This window comes from Fundulus heteroclitus, chromosome 14, assembly GCF_011125445.2.
Source record: "Fundulus heteroclitus isolate FHET01 chromosome 14, MU-UCD_Fhet_4.1, whole genome shotgun sequence".
NCBI lineage: Eukaryota > Metazoa > Chordata > Actinopteri > Cyprinodontiformes > Fundulidae > Fundulus > Fundulus heteroclitus.
In genome coordinates this window covers 12,412,404-12,438,400 of record NC_046374.1, presented here as the reverse complement: position 1 = coordinate 12,438,400, position 25,997 = coordinate 12,412,404, and the positions used below count along the sequence as shown (strand labels likewise).

General features: G+C 39.1%; 1 protein-coding gene across 3 annotated transcripts; it reads right to left on the bottom strand.

Annotated features, from left to right (window-relative positions):
- Positions 1–2,994: 2,994 nt before the first annotated feature.
- Positions 2,995–25,690, bottom strand: LOC105934805 (oocyte zinc finger protein XlCOF6). Of its 3 annotated transcripts, XM_036146297.1 has the most exons (6): positions 25,229–25,687; positions 23,895–24,071; positions 14,984–15,115; positions 13,592–13,783; positions 10,421–10,540; positions 2,995–7,711 (listed from the first exon to the last, which is right to left on the bottom strand). In XM_036146297.1, the coding sequence occupies exons 4-6, from the start codon at positions 13,635–13,637 to the stop codon at positions 6,183–6,185; spliced, it is 1,695 nt and encodes a 564-aa protein (XP_036002190.1). In that variant the 5' UTR covers positions 13,638–13,783; positions 14,984–15,115; positions 23,895–24,071; positions 25,229–25,687; the 3' UTR covers positions 2,995–6,182. The 3 variants fall into 3 exon arrangements, with proteins under 3 accessions (XP_036002190.1, XP_036002192.1, XP_021178443.2); XM_036146299.1 differs by lacking the exons at positions 14,984–15,115; positions 23,895–24,071; positions 25,229–25,687 and adding an exon at positions 14,023–14,066; XM_021322768.2 differs by lacking the exons at positions 2,995–7,711; positions 10,421–10,540; positions 13,592–13,783; positions 14,984–15,115 and adding an exon at positions 19,252–21,986 and having other exon boundaries at positions 25,229–25,690.
- Between the last annotated feature and the right edge of the window lie 307 nt (positions 25,691–25,997).

Genomic DNA, 25,997 nt, shown 5'->3' with positions numbered 1-25,997 from the left:
TTACTTGGCATAAAGTGATTATGGCTTATTATATCCATCCATCCATCCATTTTTTGATCCGCTTAATCCCTCATGGGGTCGCAAGGGGTACTGGTGCCTATCTCCAGCGTTCACCGGGCGAGAGGCAGGGTACACCCTGGACAGGTCGCCAGTCTGTCGCAGGGCAACACAGAGACATGGCTTATTATATGATTATTGAAATGTAAGTTCTGCTTAACATTGCTCTAGTTCATTCAGAGGGATCATATTTTATAGATCTTGCTGAACACAGCCCATCCGTCACTGAAAAAAAATCCACCAAATTGACAAAGTATGATTATTTAACTTGCCAGAAGACAGGCTAATAGTTTATTTTATGAATGTTGATGTGTAATTTCAGCCATTTTTTATTTAGTTTAGTCTATGATATATTTCATAGATCTTGCTGTTCACAACCTCTGCCACACTGAAAAAAAAATCCATCAAGTTTACTTATGCTCTCCGATCGTCAACACATCTCCACAAATTGCTGATACCAAAAACCCACCTTCATGTGTCCATCACGGCTGTCAGCTTTATTCTTGTAAAACATATTTTTGTTTCTAGATAGCCCCACATGAATGGATTCCGTGAAACAGATCCTAAATGTGAGAAAATAGACACCAAATTAGGTTGAGTGATTCTTAATAAACTGCCCAAAATAATTCCTAACTAAGGCATATCTAAATATTGAGATATATTAAGATGGAGTGGCCTGGACTTGTTCTTCCTGCCGAAAGTACACAAGGGGTACTGAGTATAAATGAGACAACTCCACTATGACAAAGCTTCTAGTCAGAGCAGCTATCCTAAGTTATCTCTTTATGCTGCAGTGTTCTCTTTTTGTCTCTGCTCTGTCATCCCAAACACCCATTCGGTCGAGGCAGATGAGCCAGGTTCTGCTGGAGGTTTCTTCCTGTTAAAGGGGGGTTTCCTCTCCACTGTTGCTACATGCAAGCTTGATGATTGCTTCAAAGCCATCGACAATGCAGATTACTGTCCCCTGTGGCTTCACGGTCTTTCAGGAGGAGGGAATGTTGCTTGTCAAGACTCAATGCAATCTGCGGGGTTCTTTAAATAGGAAACTTTTTGACCAATCTGTTTGTATGATTTGATTGAATTTACTTTGTAAAGTGCCTGGAGATGATATGCGTTGTGAATTGCCGTTATATAAAGTTGAAATTGAATTGCGTGTTCCCGCTGAGAGTTAGCGTACATAGTGCGTCCTGATTCTCCAGAGTGGTCTTCCATCCCTCTTCCTTTGCACTCGGTCCACACCAGGGGGGTCGTGGCCGAGTGGTTAGAGCAGCGCACTTGCACTCAGAGAAGGATGCAAGTACCCGGTTTGATCCCCAGTCACGGCACTCTGGGTCCCTGAGCAAGACCCTTAACCCTCAATTGCTCCCCAGGCGCTGCACAGTGGCAGCCCACTGCTTCCCAAGGTGGATGGGTTAAGATGCAGAAGTGAATTTCTCCATTGTGAGATCAATAAAGTTCAATTATTTTATTATTTTGAAACCCACATTGGTGTGGTGACATGGTGTGTGTGTAGCTACTATACATGGACACAAATATACACATCTAACAGTGCGTTCCATTTTTCCTTGGTAGTCGGAATTCTCAACCTCTGGGTTTGAAAATTTAACTGGAACGGCCCCTAAATTCGGTTTTACGAGTTGGAAAGTCGGTGCAACAGGATGGAACTTGACTTTGGCATTCATGATGGCTGCAACTCACAGCAACATTTAGTAAAACTTCATACTTTAACTGTTTGTAGCAGCTGTCTATTATTTTGAAATATTTAGTCAGTCGTACAGATACCACCTTTCAGTGTTCATCAGATGGGATGTTAGCTACCGTTAGCCGAGTGCTACCTTGAAGACGGACTATAACGAGTTAGAAGCTAACCGTGCATGGACATTGCTAGTGGCTAGTTTTGACAGAAGTGTTCCTCATCTTGGCTTCAGGTCTGTTTTGGTACAACAGCTTTGCTACCTCAGAGCTATTTAGCCAGTGTTCTTTCAATGCTGTTACCTCAAAGTGCTGACATGTTGATTGTGATGGTAATTGTTGATATCAATAAGATTCCTAATCAACTGATTATATATTGTTACCTCTCAATTGATCCATTTTGATTGACTTTATTTTCATTGGGTTTTTGATGTTCTATTTAGTAGTGAGTTGTTTTCTAGAATTTTATTAAGCAGAATAATGGCGGTAACATGGAATTATCAGTTTAATAAATAACAACTTGTGAAATCGTAGGTGTTTGTGATTATTTTGAGCCAGGAATTTAATGGTCTCTAAGAGGTACCAAATTATCTCCTTTTGAGTTAATAACTGAATAAACTGAGACATTTTCATTGGTTTGTGATGAAAGAGTAAGGATTAAAACTCCAATTGCAAATATAATCAAAGCTATCAATGTTTGCTGACCAAGTCTGACCAGTCAACAGCTGGTTAGATAACCCCTTTTCCGGTATAAATAAGAGTATAACTGCTAATCAATAAACCAAATTTTAATGCTAATCATTACAGGCTCATAGCCCTTGATCACAATCATTTGAATTAATTTCGTTATAGCTATCCTTTGATTTTGAACGATATATTAAATTATAATTGCCAATTATAATTCATATAAATTTTCATAATAAAGGTGTAATTGCATAACAACTGTCTAAAACAGTGTTATTGTCATTATTAGAACAACAGTGCGAGTGTCCATGATTTTTCCTACTGTCCGACAAGAGGGATACTGGAACGCAAAATGGATGAGATGACGTAATCAGTGATAATTTCTGACCCCTGAGGCAAAAGGAACACACACCATGATAGCTATTTTCTGCCGTCTGCATTGCAGTTTGAGTGATGTTCTGTAGGTGTTACTCCAGAGGTCTACACAACAGCTCAGATATGACTTGGCTTTACTAATCTTTATGCAAGACAAATCAAGATGATAGTCGACCCATTCATAAGTAAAGTGAAACAACTCAAACAAATTATTTATTAAAATAGCACTTTGCAATACAACTCAGTTGCCCAAAGTGTTTTACAAATCCTAAAAAGCAAATAATTCAGAACATAACAGAATAAAACACTAAGAGCAAAAGCATGATAAAAGTTAAAGAGCAGACATAGAAACAAGAAATAAAACAATAAATAAAAGCTAAAATCTCCAATTGGGTAAAAAGCCAAAAAGAAAAATGTATTTTGAGAGAAGATTAAAAAACAAAAAGTGAGTAAAACTGCCTAATATGTGAAGGTAATTAGTTCAATATTTCTGGTGTGATGACGGAAGAAGTGAGGTCACCCCTCTGCACTGCTGTTGTCTGGAAGAAACTAATCTGCCAACCTGGGAGAGTGGGAGGGAGCGGGAAGATGAAGCAGGTCTGACAGATATTCTCAGAAAAGACCATAAAGACATTTAAAAACAAATTGCATGATAAAAACATGTTTGATTTTTTTTATAAAACTGATATAATTGCAGTTAGTACCAACAAAAGGTTCTTTCATTTAAAAATGTATATAATTGTTAGTTCATTCCTAGTCACCAATTATGATGTGTTTTAAAGGGTAAACCTTGGACTGAAATAACCACAAATGCTTTGAAAAGAGGCCGGACATTACAAAGTGTGATTCCTTTAGTGAGATAAAACTTCAGAGGTTTAAATGAATAATTTACTAGAGAATATGTGTGTCAGAATTGAACAAAGTGTAAATTTTTTTTAATACCACTAGCATTGAAACATCCCAGGAAAAAAGAATTTCTCTAAGAATGGCGCATTATTTAGGCTGATAATATGTAATAAGAGAAGGACATTTTTCTCAGAAATATAAAACTGAGAAACGTACTGACATGCATGTGGCCAGTAACTAATGAACTATGAACAGTCCATTAGCAATAAAATGACAGCACTCATTAAAACAATTAGCTGCATTACACTTTTGACCTGATGTGAAAGCACCTTTCTCAAGCGACAGTGTCAAATTAAAAAGTGTTAGAACTCGCCTAAATACAGAGAAAAAATACTTTTTTTAATCAAGGAGTGTCAAACTGAGTTTGAGCTTTTATAGTTTAAACCTGAATAATATAACTGAACATTTACTCTCATACAATAACGTAACGCAGCACAAAAAATAAAATATGGAAACAAACTCTATTGAATTTAAAATTATAGTTATCCTCTGTTTTATAAATGTGTAGATGAAAAAGTGTATTTGTTTGCAAACTTTTATATAAAAAAACTGCATATGAATTGTTTGCCTGGCCAGCCAGACTAACCTTTGCCTATCTTCAATAGTGTCATGAAAGGCGATGATGCTGGAGGCAGAGCATCTTGCTTACATAACATCCAGAAGAGTTTGAGATGACCAGCCTTCAAGGTCGGCATCGGGCGAGCCAATTCAGATAGCAACACATTGTTTTGTTGGAGGCCGATTGTGGAATTTTTTTGTCTGCTTTAAAGTCTATCTGATATGTCTCAATTGCAAAATCAGACACCCAAATTTTTGGACTTTTTGCTTAAGCCGAGCTTCCAACTTCTCCAAGATCCATTCAATCCCGCCAGTAAGTTCAAACCACAGCCAACCTGCAACACTGTGGAACGATCGCATCTGGCTTGTGGTTTTGCTCACACAGCATTTGAGTCTGAGTGTTCACTGCCCAGCTTAACCCTTCACACATTCTCGGCTTTATAACCATGGCCAGAACAGCTGCTGAGATTTTCAGAATTTGTTGATATGCCAGTTAACTCCCAGCTCCAAAAAGCAGAAATCCTGTTACCATAAATTCAATTATGTATGCATCTTCAACATCCTCGACTGACAAAAAAGACAGACACACAATTCTCCACTGCTGCCAGGAGTCGAAAGTGTATCTAGCTGTAAGTGTCCCATCGGGGCAACAGAGCTCCCCTTTCTCAGCTCTTCCCTTTGAGAAAATTTTATCAATTGCATTAAGTGACCAGCTAACCACCTGATCCATGGTTTAGAATTCAGATCATTTGTGGAAAAACGTTATTTTGTATGGGCCTGGTGATTTCCCTTACTGTACCTTACTCTACTCACCCACCTATCGTTGAGGCCTTAGCTGTTCTACTGTGGAGTGACTGGCTGTTTTTAAGGTGCCTTTAGCCCCCCACTAGTTTGTCTATCAGTGTTCCTTCCCTGTTTTTTTTCTCTCTTTTTCTTCTCACGGTGTGTACAAGTATGCACAGATGTCCGCAGATGGAAGTATACAAGCATATGTATATAGGTACAAAGAAACATGTCTATCCTTACAAATATGTGAATCAAGAAAAGGATTGGGGGAAGGGAAGGTTGGGGACAGGGTGAAACTTAATAGACGTTCGATGTATAACTGGCCATGTTATGTGTTATTATGAGAAAATTCAATAAAAACAATGTTAAAAAAAAGAAAAGAAAAAGGTTTCGACAGAGTCACAAAGCCACATAAGACAGAGATATTGCTAAATATTTGTTTTTGGCCAAGAATCCAAATTAAACTACATCCAGCCACCACATTTTTCAAATTTTCTGACCCTCGCAGAAGGAATGAGTGCTGAATAAGATTCTAAATTCTTCCTCTGGTCCGACACCAACTAATTTCACAATCATGAATCTCCTTTTTTCCCTGACTGTGGTGGCTATGGTTATTTGGATATGTGGTGGGAGTCTTCCAGGTATTTATACTACTCAGCATCTTTATTTATAGACCAGGAACAGACAGCACCTGAAGCAGCACTCCATAAAGGCACATAGAAACATCCATGTAGATGGTTTGATACATTTTTTGTTATCCACACACTTAGATTTGCTGTTACACTGTTATGCATGAGGCCTCTTAGCAGCTCTTTAACAGCCATATGATCTAAAACGATGTTTATTGCAGCCATATGATCTAAAACGACCTAAAACCTATTGCTATAACCTTTCCACAAACATAACCAGCTAGAGTTTTTTTTCTTTTCCATGAATTATATGTTAGTTTCAACCATAAGGTTAACTGTTAACAATAAATATTACATGCAAAAGGTTTATCTTCTGTGTGGATTCTTAAATGTCTATTACAAAAAGCAACACAACTAAAGAGCTTGTCTCCTGTGTTTGTTATGTGTTGGTTATATATTGAATATATGCCAAATCTTTTATCATAAGCTCCTCAACTAAACAGTTGCAGTGTGGATTCTCATGTGTCCATTTAAATTTGACTTGAAGGCAAATCTTTTTCCACAAGTATCACAACCAAAGGGCTTTTCTCCTGTGTGGATTCTCATATGTCGGTTTAAATCTGACTTTGAGGAACATCTTTTACCACATGCATCACAACCAAAAGGTTTTTCTCCCATGTGGATTCCCATATGCAATTTTAAACGTGACTTGATAGCAAATTGTTTTCCACAAGCCTCACAACCAAATGGTTTCTCCCCTGTGTGAATTGTCATATGTGCATTTAGGTTTGATTTTGATGTACATCTTTTTCCACAAGCATCACAACCAAAGGGTTTCTCTCCTGTATGAATTCTGATGTGTTTTTTTAAATCTGACTTCGTGGAACATCTTTTACCACATACATCACAAACAAAAGGTTTCTCTCCTGTGTGGCTTCTCATGTGTGTTTTTAAAAGGGAATTGGCTGAAAATCTTTTTCCACAGCCCTCACAACTAAAAGGTTTTTCTTCTGTATGGAGTATCATGTGTCTGTTTAAATCTGACTTTGAAGAATATCTTTTATCACATGCATCACAACCAAAAGGTTTTTCGCCCGTGTGGATTCTCACATGCTTTTTTAAAGTTGACTGGAAGCCAAATCTTTTTCCACAAACATCACAACCAAAGGGTTTCTCACCTGTGTGGATTTTCATATGCGAGTTTAAGTTTGACTTTGACGTACATCTTCTTCCACAAACATCACAAACAAAACGTTTTTCGCCGTTATGGATACTTATATGCGCATTTAAGCTAGACTTTGAAGTACATCTTTTCCCACAGACATCACAACCAAAGGGTTTCTCGCCGGTGTGGCTTCTCATGTGTCTGTTTAAATGTGACTTAACAGGAAATCTTTTTTCACAAGCATCACAAACAAAGTTTAAATTTTTACTTTCTTCAACTGCAAATTTCAGTGAATTTCTTTTGTCTCTGCAACATTTCTCATTAATGGAAACTGACGTTAATCCCAGATGACATGCCAAGTGATTCTGTCGAGAAAATCTGCTGACAATTCTTTCTCCACACATCCAATCCTCCTCACTGTCTTCAGTTTCAGTGTCTGTCAAGTCTTTAAGCTGAGATTTATGAATCAAGTCTTTAAGCTGAGATTTATGAAGGTTCACATCAACATCCTCTCCATCATCTTCACAGTCTTCAGCCTCTGAACATTTGGGAGTGCATGTATTTAGATTTGGGGACCTGTTGGATTCTGCTGTCCCAGAGTCCTCCTCTTTAATATTTACTTTAAAAGTTGAACCGCTGGTTGGAAAATCTCTGACTTCTGTTTGCTGTTGATCAAAGTGAGGTTTCTCTTCATCATCTTCACTCTTAGTATCAACAATTATTGGAAACCTGGGATCTTCAGTTTCCTCCTTCAAATTCAGCTGCTCTCCTTCCTGGCTTTCCTCCTTTATGTGGAGGAGCCCCAGCTCCCGCTGTTGGACATCAGGATTCTGCACTTCAGGGACCTCTTCTTTAACAACTGCATTGAAACACATTACATGCATTATGAATAAGAAAGTCTTGACAATGGTACAACCAGGTAAGGATTAGAATTAGAGAAATAAATTGATAATTATTAGTTAACAATAGGTACAGAAAATTAAATGTGCCCAAGGGGAAATTTTCTCCTCTGAACTACAAAGGGAATATTTTTTTCTGTGCAAGCACATATCATCCGAAGAAACTGACTTGGCATTATGACTTCAGTATGGGGGCCAAGACCAGTTCTGCAGGGGCTCTGACCCATGTTGGTCCCTGTCTAGAATTTTGTATGATTATCATTCATGGCAACATGACCCAGACAACAAAAAAATAATAAAAGTCCTTGTTATTACTGTACAAGACTCATGCAGAACAACCTACAACTAAATCAGGCATGGGAATATAAACAATAAGCCTCCTAAGTTGAGCAAGTCATTACATTGCATTAAAAGCAACAATTTTTTAAATGTCCTCAATGCCTTCTTTGCCATTTCTGTTAAAACTATGTTTTAATATCCAATAATCAATGATGTGCAAATAAACGAAAAAAACAAAAAAAAACACAGTTCCAATGTCTTTATCTACATCAGAATACATTTTTATCATAAAATGTGTATAGCTATTGTAATTTTGTGCAATGTCAGAACTGTTTAGTGAATAGCAATTGTTAAAAAAAAACAATACTAAGTTATATATTGGGATATTTCAAGCACTATAGTCACACAGCTTAAACAGGAGCAGGATACGCATAGAAAAGGAGGAAACCATTAAAACTTTTTCACAGAAACTACACTGAAATTGGATTCATGATTTATTTAGCATTTTTAATCTTTCTTTTAAAACAATCTCTATTAGACGTCCTATTCAGTCTCACAGTCATACGATTCACATGGACGTATCTCTGTACATCCAGCTTTTGTTTAATAAAGCCCAAGACACCATTTGAGTTTTATCCTTCCCTCTCCAATCAGATTTCTATTTATTTTTTTCATCTGACATACTGACTGCGTAGAAGGTCCTACTGTAGACTACTGGGCTTACAAGATTGAGTGTTTACATGAGAGTATTTACCTGACAATTCACCAGTATAAACAAGCTGGGCAGTAGATGAAAAGCTGCAGTTGCTGCTCAAACAAGCTGATCCCTGCTTCACTATCTGTTTTCTGTATGTATGAGCTCCCACCATGGGAAAGTGCACGGTTTATTGAGATATTTATTGATTGTGTGTGTCTATGTCTGTCCTGTTTGGTTCATGTGGTGCATGAACTCCTAATAATATTGGGGGTGATCAAAAGGTGTGGAAACTTGCCATTGATGCCGTGGCATAGTTTTACCGGGGGGTGTTGAGGGATTTAAATGGAAGGGGTTGATGTTGAACTTTTCGTTCCTGTGCATTTGGGTTATCTATGAGTTCTTCTAATATCAGCAAGATCTTTTTTCTCTCTGTAATCTCAGCTTTCAATGACAATGTAATTTTGATAACATGCAAACTGTACTGCGCTAAAAATAACACGACTCGTCGTCAGTGTTCGTTGGGTTTATGTTTTCTAAACCAGAAATGATGTGGTCCTCAAGTGGTGTCACTGCACTTTTCCTTTTCGTGGTTGGTCTTTTTGATAGGGGTTTCTGTGAAGTTAGGAGAGGTTGATGGGGTTGAAGAGCCGCTGGGTCGATCCTCGTTGTCAGTCAGTGACAGTAGGGTTAACACTCTGGAGGCATGCTCACCCTGGACGACTGCCTATTCTTCTGCCCAGAAGGGCACATCTCTTGGAATCCAGCAATTATCCACCCCCTCCACTTCGGATCGATCCACGAATCACCTCACCCAAATATTGAGCTGCTGCTGGGAGTTTTAATGTCTGCTAACATGTGTAAAACAGCCAGAAGAAAACAAATGACCCTCTTTATAGACAAGATAAACACAAAAGCCTTGTTCAGAGGAACTTTCCCAGGCAGGCAGGCAGACAGACAAGAAAAACGAAATGCTGAACAGTGCTAAATGCTAAGCTAACAGTACGACACAGATGTTTGAGAGTAACATAAAAAGGTCAGTAAGGTTCCTGTTATCTGCGGCAGTGAAGTAGTAAACCACCCGGACAACATCAGCTAACACTAGCTGTTATTAGCTTGACGAACACAACTTTCAGTTACTGCATTGCTGACTATCCGACCAAGATAGTCCAGGGGTCTTTTTTGGTCGGATCTACACAGCAATTTGACAGAAAAGTCATATGAGACAGAAAAGAAGTGAGACATGGTGGCAAAGTAAAATACTTCCGTTTCAGGGAAATACCAACTAAAATGGTTAAATCATAAACTGACCTGTAATACAGTACTAATGTGCAAACTTTCATCACACAGGCTCGCATTTTGTGTGCACAGACTTTAACGTACACAAACAAGAAAGCATTTTAAAACAAAGTTTTGAAGTACAAAAAAAAGAAAAGAAAATGAAAACACATCTTGGCTGAACTTCTTTGAGCAGAAAGTGCAGTTTAGTGTTTACTCATAGACCGGCATATTCTAGCATGAATACTTGATCTAGCGGGTCAGGAGACCTGTCGCTGGATACTCGAGTCAAAGCCCATATGTTCTGAAGAAATCGGATCGGGGCATGTAGAGTTGGATGCAGCTGATTTTGTGTGATCAGATACGAATGAACCCAGTGAGTTTAGCTGCCACATAAACCACCTAAACAAATTCTTACCCTTGATAGGAGCAGCATTCACCCCAGGTTCCTCCTTTATTTGGAGGGGCTCTAAATCCTGCTGGTCCACCTCAGGACTCTGTTCTTCAGGAGCCTCTTCTTTAACATGTACAGCCAACACTGAAACACATTACAAGAAATATGAACAACTTTATCTTGACAATGTTACAACGATGGTAAAGATTAAATTTAAAGAAATAGCTTTGATCAACACTTAAAAAAAAAAAACGAAACTCAGGAACTGACAGTTTAGCTCATGTGCACAATCTCATATGATCCCTCAATTGATTCACAATAATATCTGAAATAATGTGTTTTTCTGTGAAGCAGGTGGTTTGTGAAATATAGATTGAAAATTTTAATATAGCGCAGAAGACAAAAGAGAAACATTATAAATATTAGTAGTCGTCATTTGTCAGGAATGTAGCAACAAACCAAAAAAAGTTGGAGACTGGAGATGATATGGTCGTTCACCAGCCTCTCAAAGCATTTCATCATGATCGGACTGAGTGCTATGGGGTGGTAATTGCTATAAGTCTAGCTGGCTCTTTCTCAATGGAGATTCCAAACAGCCAAAATAGTTTGGAAGATATGTAGAAAGAAGCTCCAAAAAAGATTGATAGAAGCAGGCAGGGAAATGGGGGAGGGAGACCCGAGAAAGGAAGATAGGAGAGAATAGAGAAGCGTCCACCTTTACCGAGAAGCAGGAAGAAAAATAAAATAAATAACATAATAAAATCATTAACAATAAAAACATTAACAACAAATAACTTTGACTTAAAAATGCGTCTGTTAGTTGCTAAGGATTTGCATATACTTCTTTAATGCACAACAAAAAAATATTTATTTATGTGAAATTGAGCCGTCAGATCAGCAAGGCTTAAGGACATGACGGTTATTATATATTTTTTAAGATAACTCTAGGGCTTCATTGTCTGCATTCGCTTCACTCTGGTTGCGATTCTTTGTGCATTTTATGACTGTTCTTATTTTAGGAAACCGAAACTGCCTGACACGAGTAAAGTTTCAGGGAGGTTAAGAGAAGAAGCCTCAATAAATTCAACCAAAATATGCAATATTGGAAATGCAACTTGCTTTCAGTAGTAAAAACATTGTGCAGGAATTAGAATTTGGTTTGATTTAAAGTTGATTTAAAGCATTAATCCCGCCCCTAGACAAATTTGAAAAATTACATCAAAGCGGGCGGTGATACATGGGAAAGGGGGAGTGGGGCTGTGTTCAGGGTGGGGGACAGCAGCTAACTTGATTTGCCATATTAAATCACTGAGAGTGAATACGCTAGTAGTTACACCATGGTTCGGTCTTTTGAGGTGGAGGATTTTCACCCCCTTGTCACCGGAGGCTGAGGGAGGCTCTGTGGAACCCAGAGGGACAGAGCTTTATCAGTTTGAGGCAGCAGCTGTCTGCCTATGAAACATAGGCCATTAACATTTAATCGCTAGACTGGATATAAATTACTGATATCTGCAACATCATTTTGTCTAGTCAAAACATTCAAAATATCGGTAAATATATTTTGACTAGTCAAAACTCTAATTACAGATATCTGAAATTCAGTTTTGCCTGGTTAGATTTTGCCATCCATGTGTTGTTCGTATTATAGAAATCTGTTATTAATTTTAACTAATCAGAATGACATTAATTAGATCTTAAATCAAAATTCACAGTGACATTACAACTACTTAAAATGACGTTATGGATATATAATGGCAATTCCTGATAGTTAAACCTACTGATTAAATCTTAAACGTCTTGCCTTATCCCCCAGCAGCAGCGCTACAGACCTCAGTTTCTCCAAATTATGTCATAAAAACCTTTGAACCAATAGCAATACAAATTTGAAATTCAATCCAAGACCACTGTTTAACCCTAGGAGGGCGCCACACTGCCGATTTTAGACACAAAAGCAGGATTTTAAAAAAAATTAGCACTAATTTGTCAAAATAATGACCAGGATATGTAGACAGTACTATAAGACAACCATGTTAACGGTTAATTGGCAAAAACTAGTTGATTTGGGGGTGAGCTACCCTTTAAGATCAAACAAAATTGTCCATGTCCCTTCTGAAGTTCCAGTTGAAACGTTGTTAGGAATACGTCTGCAGTCAGTTTAAAACTATGTTCTCATGATTTTCCTGTGTACTAATGTATCCCCCAGTTTCTTAAGCTTTGCGTGTTTTTTGCCGACAAATTTCATCATTGTGTATCTTTTGGCAGAAATATTACATTTTGCAGTGAAAATTTGGATGAGCACTGTAACACTTTTTTTGTTAGTTTTTTTTACACAATGTACATGTCTTCAGTTATACTACCCACAGAGTACAGCCAGTTCACAAAAGAGCAAGAAACAAAACAGACAGAAATGAAATGGTTACGGAAAATATGAAACTGTCAAACAGGGCAAATAAAATTACAAAAAAAAACAAAACTTTAAATTCCAAGAGGGGGAAGAAATTCTGTTCAACAAAGAGGAGTAGGAAAGGTTTAAGGCTGGAGCCTGACTATTCTGCACCATGTTTAACAACTCTTGGGGGAAACGGCTGTACCTGATAACGAAAGGCAACTTGTTGAGAACAACGTACTCGGTTGTCTAAGAGCTACAGCCATCAGTTTGTGCTACCTGTGTGCTGACCTGACATCCTGTCTTGTTCTGAACAGAACAGCAGGACTGACTGACAGCTGTCGTCTATCTCCGACCATTCACAGAGGTTACAGCGCTTTCTAAATGCGACTCCCAACATTCAGCTTGATGTATGTGTGGTTGTTTACTGCAGCAGCAGCAGGCTCTAAAGTCGCTCTTTTAAGCGACCAGGCCTTAAACTGGCTCTTTTAGTGCAGGGTGTTGTTAAATTAGCATCTTCCCACGAACACTGCAGCACTAGTTTTGTTTCTGCACGCTGATCACATCAAGAGGAGTGATAAGAACTAACCAAAAACACGAAAGCTGCACAGCACATCCTGCTGAACACGTGAATCACATGTATAACTTTCTTATTTTTGTAATTATTAGATGATAATACCGGACACACTAATTTGCCCATTGAGGATTAACGAAACATCTATGAACGGATGGGCGCATCTGATCTATCAGCTTGCTGAAAACGGCTCCTAACCCTTAACTACCATCCATGAAGAAGCAAATTTACAAACCTAATCGGTTCTGCAGAACTCTGGTTTGGAAAACATCCTCCATCATTTGGTGCGTCCTCTGCTTCGTCCTTTTTGAGCTCCTGCTTCCCTCCAGTTTCTCGGTTGAGCTCCAAGCTGCTGGACTTCTTTCCAGACTTCATCAACTGTAGCGGCTGCTGCTCTTTCGGCTTCACCAACACAGTGGCTTCTGACCTGAGAACAAAGGACGAAGAACCCGGAAGTATTACCGCGTATGCGCGTTTGTCAGGGGGAAGGACAGCAAAGGGTCGAGCTGGTAAACATGCCTAGACTGTCCCCTAATCCTCAGTGGCGTGTTTTGTATGACAGGAGGGATGTTTTACAGGGTAAGCAACTGCATACCCGAGAGTCTGTACCGGCAGCATGACCCATAGGCACAAATAGACATTATAAAGAGTAGACCCCGCATCTACCGTTATTGCCTACGGGTGCTGACGAGATTTGGGGCCGCCATCTTGGGGTGGTCAGCAGCTCCGCTCAGTATTTACTTGAAGCAGTGAACTGTCAGCACCTTTATTCAAGCAAAACTCGCCAAATACTTAATGGATTTTCACGTTGTTTTTGTTGTTGTTGCAAGCCCCAAACATACAATGACATGTGTAGAGATACACTGTTCACTGTATTACAATATATTAAGTGACGTTAACTGTAATATAATATTCTAAATAACGTATAGATAATTTTCAATCCAGCCCTCATACATTTTCATATATATATATATAATAAAAATGGAAATGTGTGCCAACATTTCCATCTTTTGTGCTGTCAGGTCTTCCTGAGAGTAAAGCTGTTCCTGGACAGGAAAGGTGGAGAAAGACAAATGCGCTAATAGTTATGATGTGTGGCATAGAACAAACATTTTGAGCAAACCTAACCCTGGACATTCAAATACCTGCTACAGTTAATTGGAGATCAAACAAACACAAACATAGATGTATCAAAGAGGGGGAAAAAATTTAAATTAATAACACCATTTGGTACATTTTGGTTCCTCAGTGGTCAACTAGTTAAAACTAGAAATATAATCCAAGGAGCCTTACAAAAGGCAACAGAGTTAGGCTATGAGTAGGGACATTTAAGGTTCTTGAAATAGACTGCATGGATCATGTGAAACAGATCTCAAATGTGAAAAAACAAATCACTGAATAAAGTCCAAAATTATTCATAACTCTCACAGATCTAGATTTAGAAAGGTTTTCATTAAATCAAGAAGTTGCAAGGAAACGAGGTAGGTTGCCTATATTTCAAAATATAATGGGTGTGTTTCTCCTGTCTGATTTAGGAGGAACGGTATCTGACGGGATCAACTGACCTATCAGGACTGACGTGAGCATAGCTGTCAGTTAAAGATTGCTTTATGCTTGACGCACTTACATTCTGCGCAGAAATGAGACGTGTGGACACAACGTCTGCAGCAGTTACGCTCCGTACGGCTTTTCCTCCGAAATAGCAGTATTCTCCTAGACTCTAGAAGGTCGTGTTGCGCTCCTCTGCCATGTTTACTAGCTGTAGAAGTAGAAAACACAATTGTTTCTAACATTTACTATCTTCTAAGAGTGACAGATATTTCTGTGCAGGAATTGCTAATCATTTATCCATCTCCAACTGTGTAAGAAGCCAGAGAAAAATGTGTTTTGAAAGAAGATAATAAAAAAAGTGAGTAGGACTGCCTGTTATGTAAGGGTAATTAGTTCAATAGTTCTGATGTGATGACACAGGAAGTGAGGTCTGGGAACAAACTGATCTGCCGACCTGAGCAAGAGCGGCAGGAAGCAGGTCTGACAGATATTCTGAGAAAGGGCAATGAAGACATTTAGGAACAAATAATAATAATAATAATAAATAACCAGCATGATGAATATATATAAATTTTTAATAAAACTGATATAATTACACTTAGTAACAACCAGAGTTTACTACAGCAACAACCAGAATTTACTACAGAAACTGTGCCTGAATTAAACAAAGTACAACTTATATATACTACTACTAAGATTGAAACATCCAAGGAAATAATCATTTTCATAAGAATGGTGCATCATTTAGGCTGATAAGATAAGATAAGAAAAAATTCCTTTCTGGTCACGCAAAGAGGAAATTCAGGTGTGACAGTGGTAAACACACAGACAGTTAAACGCAATTATTACCAATGAAAAGAGGAAGAAAAAAAAGAACAAACTAGTCTAATCTAAAATTAGCTCTCAAGAAACACCATAGTAAAGTAAATACCAGCATAAATATTGCACAGTGGAATATATTTAACAGTAGAAAACACTCCAGTCTATTTACACACAATAATACGATATGCAATATGCATGATAGTGCAGCAGCATCCTGAAGCTAAGCTAGCTATGGTGTGTGCAAGTTACCATAGCATCTGGAAACAGTGTGAACGATTAATGATCGGATCAGAACGTTTGCAACCAATCGCATGATGTAAACAGTTTTTAAGTCTCTTGTGATTAGGAGAGATTATAAAGTCTAACAGCAGCCAGTAGGAACGACCTGCGGAAACGCTCCTAAAGCATCTAGGACAACTCCATGCATGGGGTGAGGATATTGCTCATTAGTGATGTGATTTTCCTTACTGTCCTTCCACCACCTGCACTAGGCCCAGAGGGCATCCCAGGATGGACATGGCTCTCCTAACAAGCGTATCCAGCTGGAACACTTCAACAATAACCACCCATGTAACATGTGGAGAGGCATCAGGACCATCACGGATTATAAGCACAGAAATCTGCACCTCAGAAATTACCTGACTCTTCCCGAAAAATCTTAAACAGATCTCCAACTCTCCAAACATGAGAAGGTGTGAACATCCTTCTCAGCCAGATGAGAAAGATGGTGCAGCAACAGCCTCTCATACTACAGCTGCACCAAGTGACCTCTACCCTTAAGGAGATCAACATTCACACGGCTGCATGCTCAGACATGGTGTAAAGTTGGACGCAAAAATGATATGCTGACCAAATTGCAGGGGTTTTCTGGACATATTTAACTTCTCCCTGCAGCTCTCCAACGTCCCTGGCTGAAATCCTCCATTATTGTGCCTATGCGCCCCGAAAAAAAACATTACTTGCTTCAATGATTACCGTCTTGTAGCACTGATGCCTGTCATCATGAAGTGCTTCGAGAGCATCCTCCAGAAGTACATTAAGGACGCCATCGCTGCTGGCCTGTACAGTCTGCAGTTCATCTACGGAGACAATTGCTCTACAAAGGTGACTGTCTCGTTGGCACTTCACATCGCTTTTTCTCATCTGCAGCAACCTAACACTTATGTAAGGATGCTATTCATGGATCTCCTCACCACCCCACCCAGGTGATGAGGATAGGAAAGCTCAACAAAGGCACCTCGCAGGGTTGTGTCCTCAACCCTGCTGTCTTCACCCTTCTTCACACACGACTGCTCTGCTATACATCCCACAAACATGGTTGTGAAGTTTATGGATGACACCACTGTGGTGGGTCTAAAATCCAACAATAAAGACACATACTACAGAGAAGAGGTCCACAATCTGATCCAGTGTTGGTCCAGGAATGGCCTCATTCTGAACACCAGCAAGACCAAGGAGGTAATAGTTCCAGGAAGACCAGAAATGCTCCTCTCTGCATACATGGGAAAGTGGTAGAGCATGTGGATAGTACAAAGTTCCTGGGCACTCAAATTTCACCTGACCTCCCCTGGACTAAGAACATCTCCCACCTGGTGAAGGAGGCCCAATGAGGGCTGTTTTTTCACAGAAAACTGAAAGACACTGGTCTCTCTACTTAGCTGCTCACAAACCTTCATCAAGCCACAATTGAGAGCATTGTGTGTCTCATTCTGTGGAACTGTATGACCCAAGAAAGGAAGGATTTGGCACAGGTGGTGAAGAGAGCATAGGGGATTATTGGATTCCGTCAACAAAATATAGATATGGTTTGTGCTGCACAAGTCTAGAAAAGGGCCAGACATAATGCCACAGATCTCACCCATTCAGGAATTGCACTATTTGTCCCACTGAGAATGACCCTGAAAATCCAATAATCTAAAAAGGGTTCCACAGGTTCTTGATCTGAATAAGAATTATTAAACTGTCTCTCATACACTAATGTCTATTTGCACACTTTTAGCTTCTCAGGGAGAGTTTGTACATTCATGCAAATTTCATGTATGCCCAGCTCCTATGGATGTCATGCTCCTATGGATCAATCCCACTGATCCTAAAGATTTTTTTCAAGACAGCAAACCTTTGAAACAGGATCTAGCTCGTCTCAGTACAGGTCATTGCCTTTCTCTTTAATACAGTCCAGTTTGCAAGCCATTTGCATCTGTATTTCCCACAGCATGGCATACAAATCAGCAATGTAAACACAAGCAGTTGCTCTGTAAAATCACATCCCACAATGTATTGCAAAAATCACATGACCTTTCGAGCCCCATAAATGTCAGCTTAAACATCTCAGTCCTGGGGCCTGTTCTTCGTACGTTGCTTAAAACATCCGAGATCAAATGAGACATCCAAGATGACTTCATCCGGCTAACCATGATCGGCTAATTGGGTTCTTCCAACACACCTGTTGTTTATGATTAGTATGGCTGGATTGAGTTATCTGAGATAGCTGCGTGTTCATGCGTTTGTTTAAAAGGGGAAATGTATCGATAGTAGAAACAATGATCAGCAACGCTGCTATTGGCTGTTCAGCATGGCCAAAGAACGCACACAGTTTTTCTCCCAAGCAGAACACGAGCTTTTAATGGAAGGTTATGCCGAATTTGAGTCATTAATTAAAACAACAGGGAACACCTCAAAATCTGCTAAAGCCAGGAGAGAAGGCTGGCAAAAAGCCGCAGACAAATTACATGCATAAGTGCTGTTCATTTTAGATGTTTCTATCACTTTCTACAGAATGTATTTTTGCATTTTAATAATTTCATATTTACTTTGTTCTTTTATGTCAGAGCCTCCATGGGACCCACTAGAACATGGGGGAAAAAGTGAAGTACAAGAATATTCTACAAAATGGTAGCCTTTAATTATTATACTGTATTTTAAAAAGCATCTTCTTCCTCTTTTTTAAAAAGCCACTGGTAAATGATGTGTTTGTCTGTTTATAACAGCCACCTAGAAAAAAGCTGAAAAAAGCAGGTTATTTTTACTTTTGTTGCATGAGACATGTTTCACCCTTTCTTTTTCTTTCACAAAATGACACAGGGTGCCATCCGTTCCCTATATAAACGGCATCTTCAACAAAAAAATATGTGTTTTGAAGTCAAAAAACACAAATTAAGAGGAGAAATTGAACTCCACAACTTGAAAAAGAGAAAAATTGCACTAGAGATCGAGTTGCTTCAAAAGGACCTTTAGAGTAATTTCTAATACACCATTTGACAGTAGTATTGCTGACTTTACATAACTATCTCTTATTGCAGGCAAAAGATGACTTGCTGGCTTTTCTTTATAATGAATTGTTTAAATAAAACGACAGGAACTAAGTATTATTTGTTTCGTCCTTTATTAAACATTAAAAAATGGTGTTCCACAATTCTGTCCCGTCCTCTGCCACCAGGAACTCCAAGTGCACTGGCTGGACAGACTTCCCTGCTCGCGAGCAGGCTTAAGTTTGCGCACATGTTGCTATGACAGCAAGTCCAGGATGAGTTTCGAAGAACCAAACGATCCAAAATCATTCCAAATCGTCAACAATCAAATCCAGCTAACTGAGTTAGCGAAGTACAAAGAACGGACCCCAAGTTGTGTGATAATAACATGTCACTTGACATAGAGCTATTTTTTTGGCTCAGGTTAAAAATTAAGCTACCTTGAGCCAGTCTGTTTTTAAAATGTTATGAGTGCCGAATGAGAATCTACATCTTCTCTCTACTCTGACACCGACTAGTTTCACAGTCACTGAATCTTTTTTTTTGTTTATTTAGTTTTCCACCCCCTCCCCAACCCCACCAGCAGAGTGTACTACCTGAAGGGGAGAGCACCTGTAATGAGATGATATGAACCAAACTCCCCACCAGCTTAAGCGGCCCCAAGGCCTACTAATGCATCAAAGACCCTCGGGTAGCACATGCCTGACTGACCACAGTTGTCATGGTTTTTTGGACATGTAGTGGGAGTCCTCAAAGGATTTATACTATTTAGCATATTTATTTAAAGGCTGAGAGTAGGAGGTACCTGAAGCAGTGCTCAATAAAGCTGACCAAAAACATGCATGTAGATGGTTTTATACATTTGAGATTTTTTTCTCCACACAATGAGATTTGTTGCCACTGCTAACTCTTAGTGCAAAGCTGCACACACAAATATTACATCTAAAAAGTTTCTCTCCTGTGTGGATTATTATGCGTGTAAAGTTGACTTAAGGATAAAACATTTACCACAAGCAACACAACTAAAGACCTTGTCTCCTGTGTTTGTTATCATGTGTTGGTTAGATATTGAATATTGGTCTAATCTTTCTTAAGAAGCTCCTCAACTGCACAGTTTGTCTGCTGTGTGGATTCTCATGTGTCCATTTAAATGTGATTTGAAGGCAAATCTTTTCTCACAAGTAATACAACCAAAGGGTTTTTCCCCTGTATGGGTCCTCATGTGTCTGTTTAAATCTGACTTTGAGAAATATCTTTTATCACATGTATCGCAACCAAAAGGTTTCTTTCCTGTGTGGATTACCATATGTAAGTTTAAACATGACTTGATAGCAAATTGTTTTCCACAAACCTCACAACTAAAGGGCTTCTCCCCCGTGTGGATTTTCATATGTGCATTTAGGTTTGATTTTGATGTAAATCTTTTTCCACAAGCATCACAACCAAAGGGTTTCTCTCCTGTGTGGATTCTGATGTGTTTTTTTAAATCTGACTTTGAGTAACATCTTTTACCACATGCATCACAACCAAAAGGTTTCACTCCCATGTGGATTCGCATGTGCATTTTTAAAAGTGACTTGACCGAAAATCTTTTTCCACACTCCTCACAACTAAAAGGTTTCTCTTCTGTGTGCATTCTCATGTGTCTGTTTAAATCTGACTTTGAGGAATATCTTTTACAACATGCATCACAACCAAAAGGTTTCTCTCCTGTATGGCTTCTCACATGTTTTTTTAAAGTTGATTGGAAGCCAAATCTTTTCCCACAAACTTCACAACCAAAGGGTTTCTCACCTGTGTGGATTTTCATATGTGAGTTTAAGTTTGACTTTGACGTACATCTCTTTCCACAAACATCACAAACAAAAGGTTTTTCGCCTGTATGAGTTCTAGTATGCGCATTTAAACTAGATTTTGAACTACATCTTTTTCCACATGCATCACAACCAAATGGCTTCTCTCCTGTGTGAATTCTTATGTGTTTTTTTAAAGTTGAATGGAAGCCAAATTGTTTTCCACAAACATCACAACCAAAGGGTTTCTCACCTGTGTGGATTCTTATATGTGAGTTTAACTTTGATTTTGACATACATCGTTTTCCACATACCTCACACACAAAAGGTTTCTCACCTTTATGGAAACTCATATGTGCATTTAAACTAGACTTTGAAGTACATTTTTTTCCACAAGTAAAACAACCAAAGGGTTTCTCTCCTGTGTGGATTCTCATGTGTCTGTCTAAATCTGACTTGATAAAAAATCTTTTTTCACACACATCACAACCAAAAGGGCTCTCTTTCGTGTGGATTCTTGTGTGTGTTTTTAAATGTGACTTGTTGGAAAATCTTTTACCACATACATCACAACCAAAAGGTTTCTCTCCTGTGTGAATTCTCATATGGGTTTTTAATTGTGACTTGAAGGAAAATATTTTTCCACAAGCATCACAACACAAGGATTTTTCCCCTGTGTGAATTGTGGTGTGTGTCTTTAGATATTTCTTCAAGTTATATTTTTTACAATCTGCAACTGCAAGTATTTTTTTCAGTGAATGCGCCTTTTCCTTTTCTGTGAAACATTTCTCATTAATGGAATAATGTTTAAGCTGAGATTTATGATGGTTCACATCATCTTCATCTTCACAGTCTTCAGCTTCACATTTGGAAGTGCATCTATAAGTATTTAGATTTGGGTTCCTGTTGGATTCTGCTGTTCTAGAGTCCTCCTCTTTAAACTTTACTTTAAAATGGTCAGCTGAAGTGCTGGTTGGCAAACCTCTGACTTCTGTTTGCTGTTGATTAGAGTGAAAGAATAGAGGTTCCTCTTCACCCTCTTCACTCTTCATATGGACAACAATTATTGGAAATCTGGGATCTTCAATCTCCTCCTTCAAATTCTCTTGCTCTCCCTCCTGGCTTTCCTCTTTTATGTGGAGGAGCCCCAGCTTCTGCTGGTCCACATCAGGATTCTGCTCTTCAGGGACCTGTTCTTTGACATCTGCAGAGAACACTGAAACACATTACATGTATTATGAATAAGTAATGTGTTGACAATGGCATAACAATGGTATTACAGATTAGAATTAGAGAAATAAATCTGATATCAGTTAACAGTAGGTAAAACCTTCACTACATTTGTAAAAGTCCTTGTAATTACCGTGCAAAATTCATGTAGGAAAACCTGCAATTGGGATTTCATACAGATAATTCTTGTAAACTGCCCTAGATTCAGGCATGAGCTTATGTCCAGTCAACCTCCTGAGACAAGCAAGTCAATAAAGATGAGAAGAGAAAATATAAATCATATTTGATCGATATCGATAATTATAAATCATTTCAAAACATATTTTAAGTGCAGCCTTGGCCATTTTGTGCTGTTGCTTAGCAACCTATTTTTAGATACAGACAAACACTGAATTCAAACTCAACCCTTTATTCAACCAACTTTTTACCAGGACTACTATCTTTTAAAAAAGTAAAAAGAACGCATGTTCTCTGAACTCTTTGAAGGGGGCGGAGCTTGGTGGCTTTTATTCTACTGAACTTTTTATTGACCTTTTTTTAATCATCGATATACGTCTATCAATTGATATATATCATTATTGAAATATCGCCCAGCCCTAGTATGTAGCTATACATGCATGTGTATGTGTATTTATGTATTTCTTGAATCAATATTTTCATTAAGAATGTGTACTCAGGGACAGGACTGGATAAGCTATTGCTTCTTCCTGTTCCCTTTGCAAACTTCGTTTTGTGTTAAAGAATATTTTGTTGGATATCTTATGGTAAATGGCTTGTACTTGTATACTGGTTTATCAACTTCCCCAAAGCACTTTGCACTACATTTAGTCACCTTCACACCCTGACAGCAGTGAGCTATGTTTGTAACCACAGCTGCCCTGGGGCAGACTGACAGAAGCGAGGCTACCTTACATCGGCACAACCAGGCCCTCTGACCACCGGCAGTATGCAAAGCAGGAGAAGTGTCTGGCCAAAGTACACAATGACTGAGGTGGATAGAGTGGGGCTTCGAGCCGGCAACCCACAGGGTACAGAACAAACTCCTTGCTCCTGCACCACCGATCAAAAATTGGTAACCGTTTAGATTGGAATTTTATGATTTATTTTGCATTTCCTCCAAAGCGGATCAGTTTCACTTTGCCACCATATCTCAGTTCCTGTCTGACTTATGACATTGCTGTCAAACTGATGCCTAGGTCTGACCAAAAAAGGCCAAAACACACCAGATCTGATTTGTAATCCGATCTGACAAAGAAAACAAAAAACAAATCAGGCTTTAGAATGTTGGAATTAAAACACGTTGAAATGAATAGAGCCATGCCGAACGCTTGCCACTTTCAGTGACTACCTTGCTGGCTATCCAACCAAGATAGTCCAGGGGTCTGTTTAAGTCAGACCTATGCAGCAATTTGACAGGAAAGTTATATGAGGCAAACAGGAAGTGAGGCATGGTGGCGAAGTAAAACACTGCAGGGAAATACCAAGTAAAATGCTTAAATCGTAAACTAATTGGTAGTACAGTACTCATGTACGAAAGTTTAACACAGGCTCGCATTTGTGCAAATACAGTCTGTTGCACAGACTTGAATGTGTGCAGACAGCAATGCATTTTAACACAGTGTAGAAGTACAAAAAAACAAAAAAGGGAAACAGATCTTGGTTGAGCTTGTTTGAGCAGAAAGTGCAGTTTTGTGTTTACTCAGAGACCGGTAGATTCTCGCATGAATACTCGATCTAGCGAGACAGGAGACGTGTCTCTGGATCTTCTAGTCAGAGATATCGGATCAAAACATGTAGAGTCGGACATAATCAATATTTTGTCTGATTGGATAGCAATGAACCCAGTGAGTTTTGGCCTTTAGCTGTCACACAAACAAGCTAAACCAATTCTTACTCTTGACAGGAGAGTCAATCAATGGAAGCCAGGCATCAGTCTCCTCCTTCACAATGAGCTGATCTCCTTCCTGACTGGTCCAGGGTTCCTCCTTAATTTGGAGGGGCTCTAAATCCTGCTGGTCCACCTCAGGAATCTGTTCTTGAGGAGCCTCTTCTTTAACATGTGCGGCCAACACTGAAACACATTACATGAAATATGAAGAACTTTATCTTGACAATGTTACAACGATGGTAAAGATTCAATTTAAATAAAAAGCTTTGATCAACAGTGTAGGAAAAAACAAACCTCAAGAACTGACAGTTTAGCTCATGTACAGAATCTCATATATGATACTTCAATTCATTCACAACTATATCCAAAATAACATGTTTTTTGTGAAGCAGGAGGTTTGTGAAGTATAGATTGTTAATTTGAATATAGCACAGACACAAGATATGAATGTTGGTTATCATTTATTGCTGGTATCATGAGTTAGTGAATGTCTGTGGCTTTATGGTAAACTTCATAGCTATTTAACTACATATTTATAATGTATATTTGAGAGAAATTTCATTGCAAGGCTCCAAGTAAAAACAGAAGACAAAAGAGAAACATTATAAATAGAAGTATTCGTCATTTTTTTGTTTTGTTTTTTTTTATATTCGTCCTTTGCCAAGAATGTAGCAACAAACCAAGGGAGATCGGAGACTGGAGATGATATGGTCCTTCACCAGCCTCTCAAAGCATTTCATCATGATCAAACTGAGTGGTATGGGGTGTGTTTGCTAAAAGTCTCGCTTGTTCTTCTCAATGGAGATTCCAAACAGCCAAATTTGTTGTGATTCTGCCAGAGTCAACCTTCCAGCTTTCTCCAAGATCGTTCCCATCCTTCCTGCAAGTTAAGGAACTGCAGCTGGCCTGCAGTTCTGCTTACACAGCATTTCATTCTGAGTGCTGGTAGCGGCAATATCCCTCACATGTTCAGGCAGCCTTGACATGGGCTGAAACAGCAGCTGACGTTTTCACAATTTCTCGATACTTGTGCAAAAATATCTGTCTCGCCTGTTTAATTCAACAGCAGAACACCACATACTCATTATCCCCTTTATTGGTAGCTGTTGCAGATGTCTGAGTTCTGGGGGTACCCGTGCTCGTGCCTGTGCGTTTTGAAATATGTAGAAACAAGTGATCCTTCATAGCACCCTCAGTAAAATGCTGAGCCCCCACTTAGCGCCTGCAGAAAAAAAAAATCTGGAGCCGCCCCTGCAGCTTAGACAAGCAGTTGCTGAAAACGGCTCCTAAACTTCAGCTACCATCCACATGGAGAGGCATGAAGAAGCAAAAATACAAACCTAATTGGTCCTGCAGAGCTCTGGCATGAAAAGCATCCCCCATCGTCTGTTGTCACTTCTGCTGCCGCAGTTTGAGCTCCTGCTTCCCTCCAGTTTCTCAGGTGTTCCTCGACCTCCAGGTTCCAGTCAACGTCATCACCTGCGGCAGCTGCTGCTTTCTCTCTCTCTCGGCTTTATCAGCACTGTCGCTTCTGGCCTGAGAGCAAAACAAGAACAACAAAGAACCCGGAAGAATCCACGCGCCTGCGCGTTGGGAAGAGGAGTACGTGTGTCCGCCATATTGATGGAGGCAAGGCTCCGCAGTGCACCGATACAAAGAAAGGGGCCTTTATTTTTATTTGTTTAAAACACGTTTTAACGGAGATTTACGTCAATGCCTCACCTTCACTTATTCACACGTGCACACTGATGTTCCCACAGAACAGGCAGCAGAAACACTTTATCAAACCTTATTAGATGACTGTCATAACTTCAAAACATGTTTAATTAAATTCATTAGTGATTCACGTCATTCACAGCAAGCGTATCGCGCGTAGACATTAAATGTACCAACAATGAGAGGGGGACGCTAAAAAAAATCTGCCTTTTTTTCCAAGAGTAGGCTATAATGGTGATTTATGTCATTATATTTTTCTATTTTTATATTGTCTTCATTTATCTGATTTGTTCTTCCATGTGTCCGAACAATGAAGGCACTTAGGACAGACGAGTTCAGGAAAGCCGTGTGGCAGCATTTCAGTTTTTATGTAGCAGCAGAATGGGATAACCT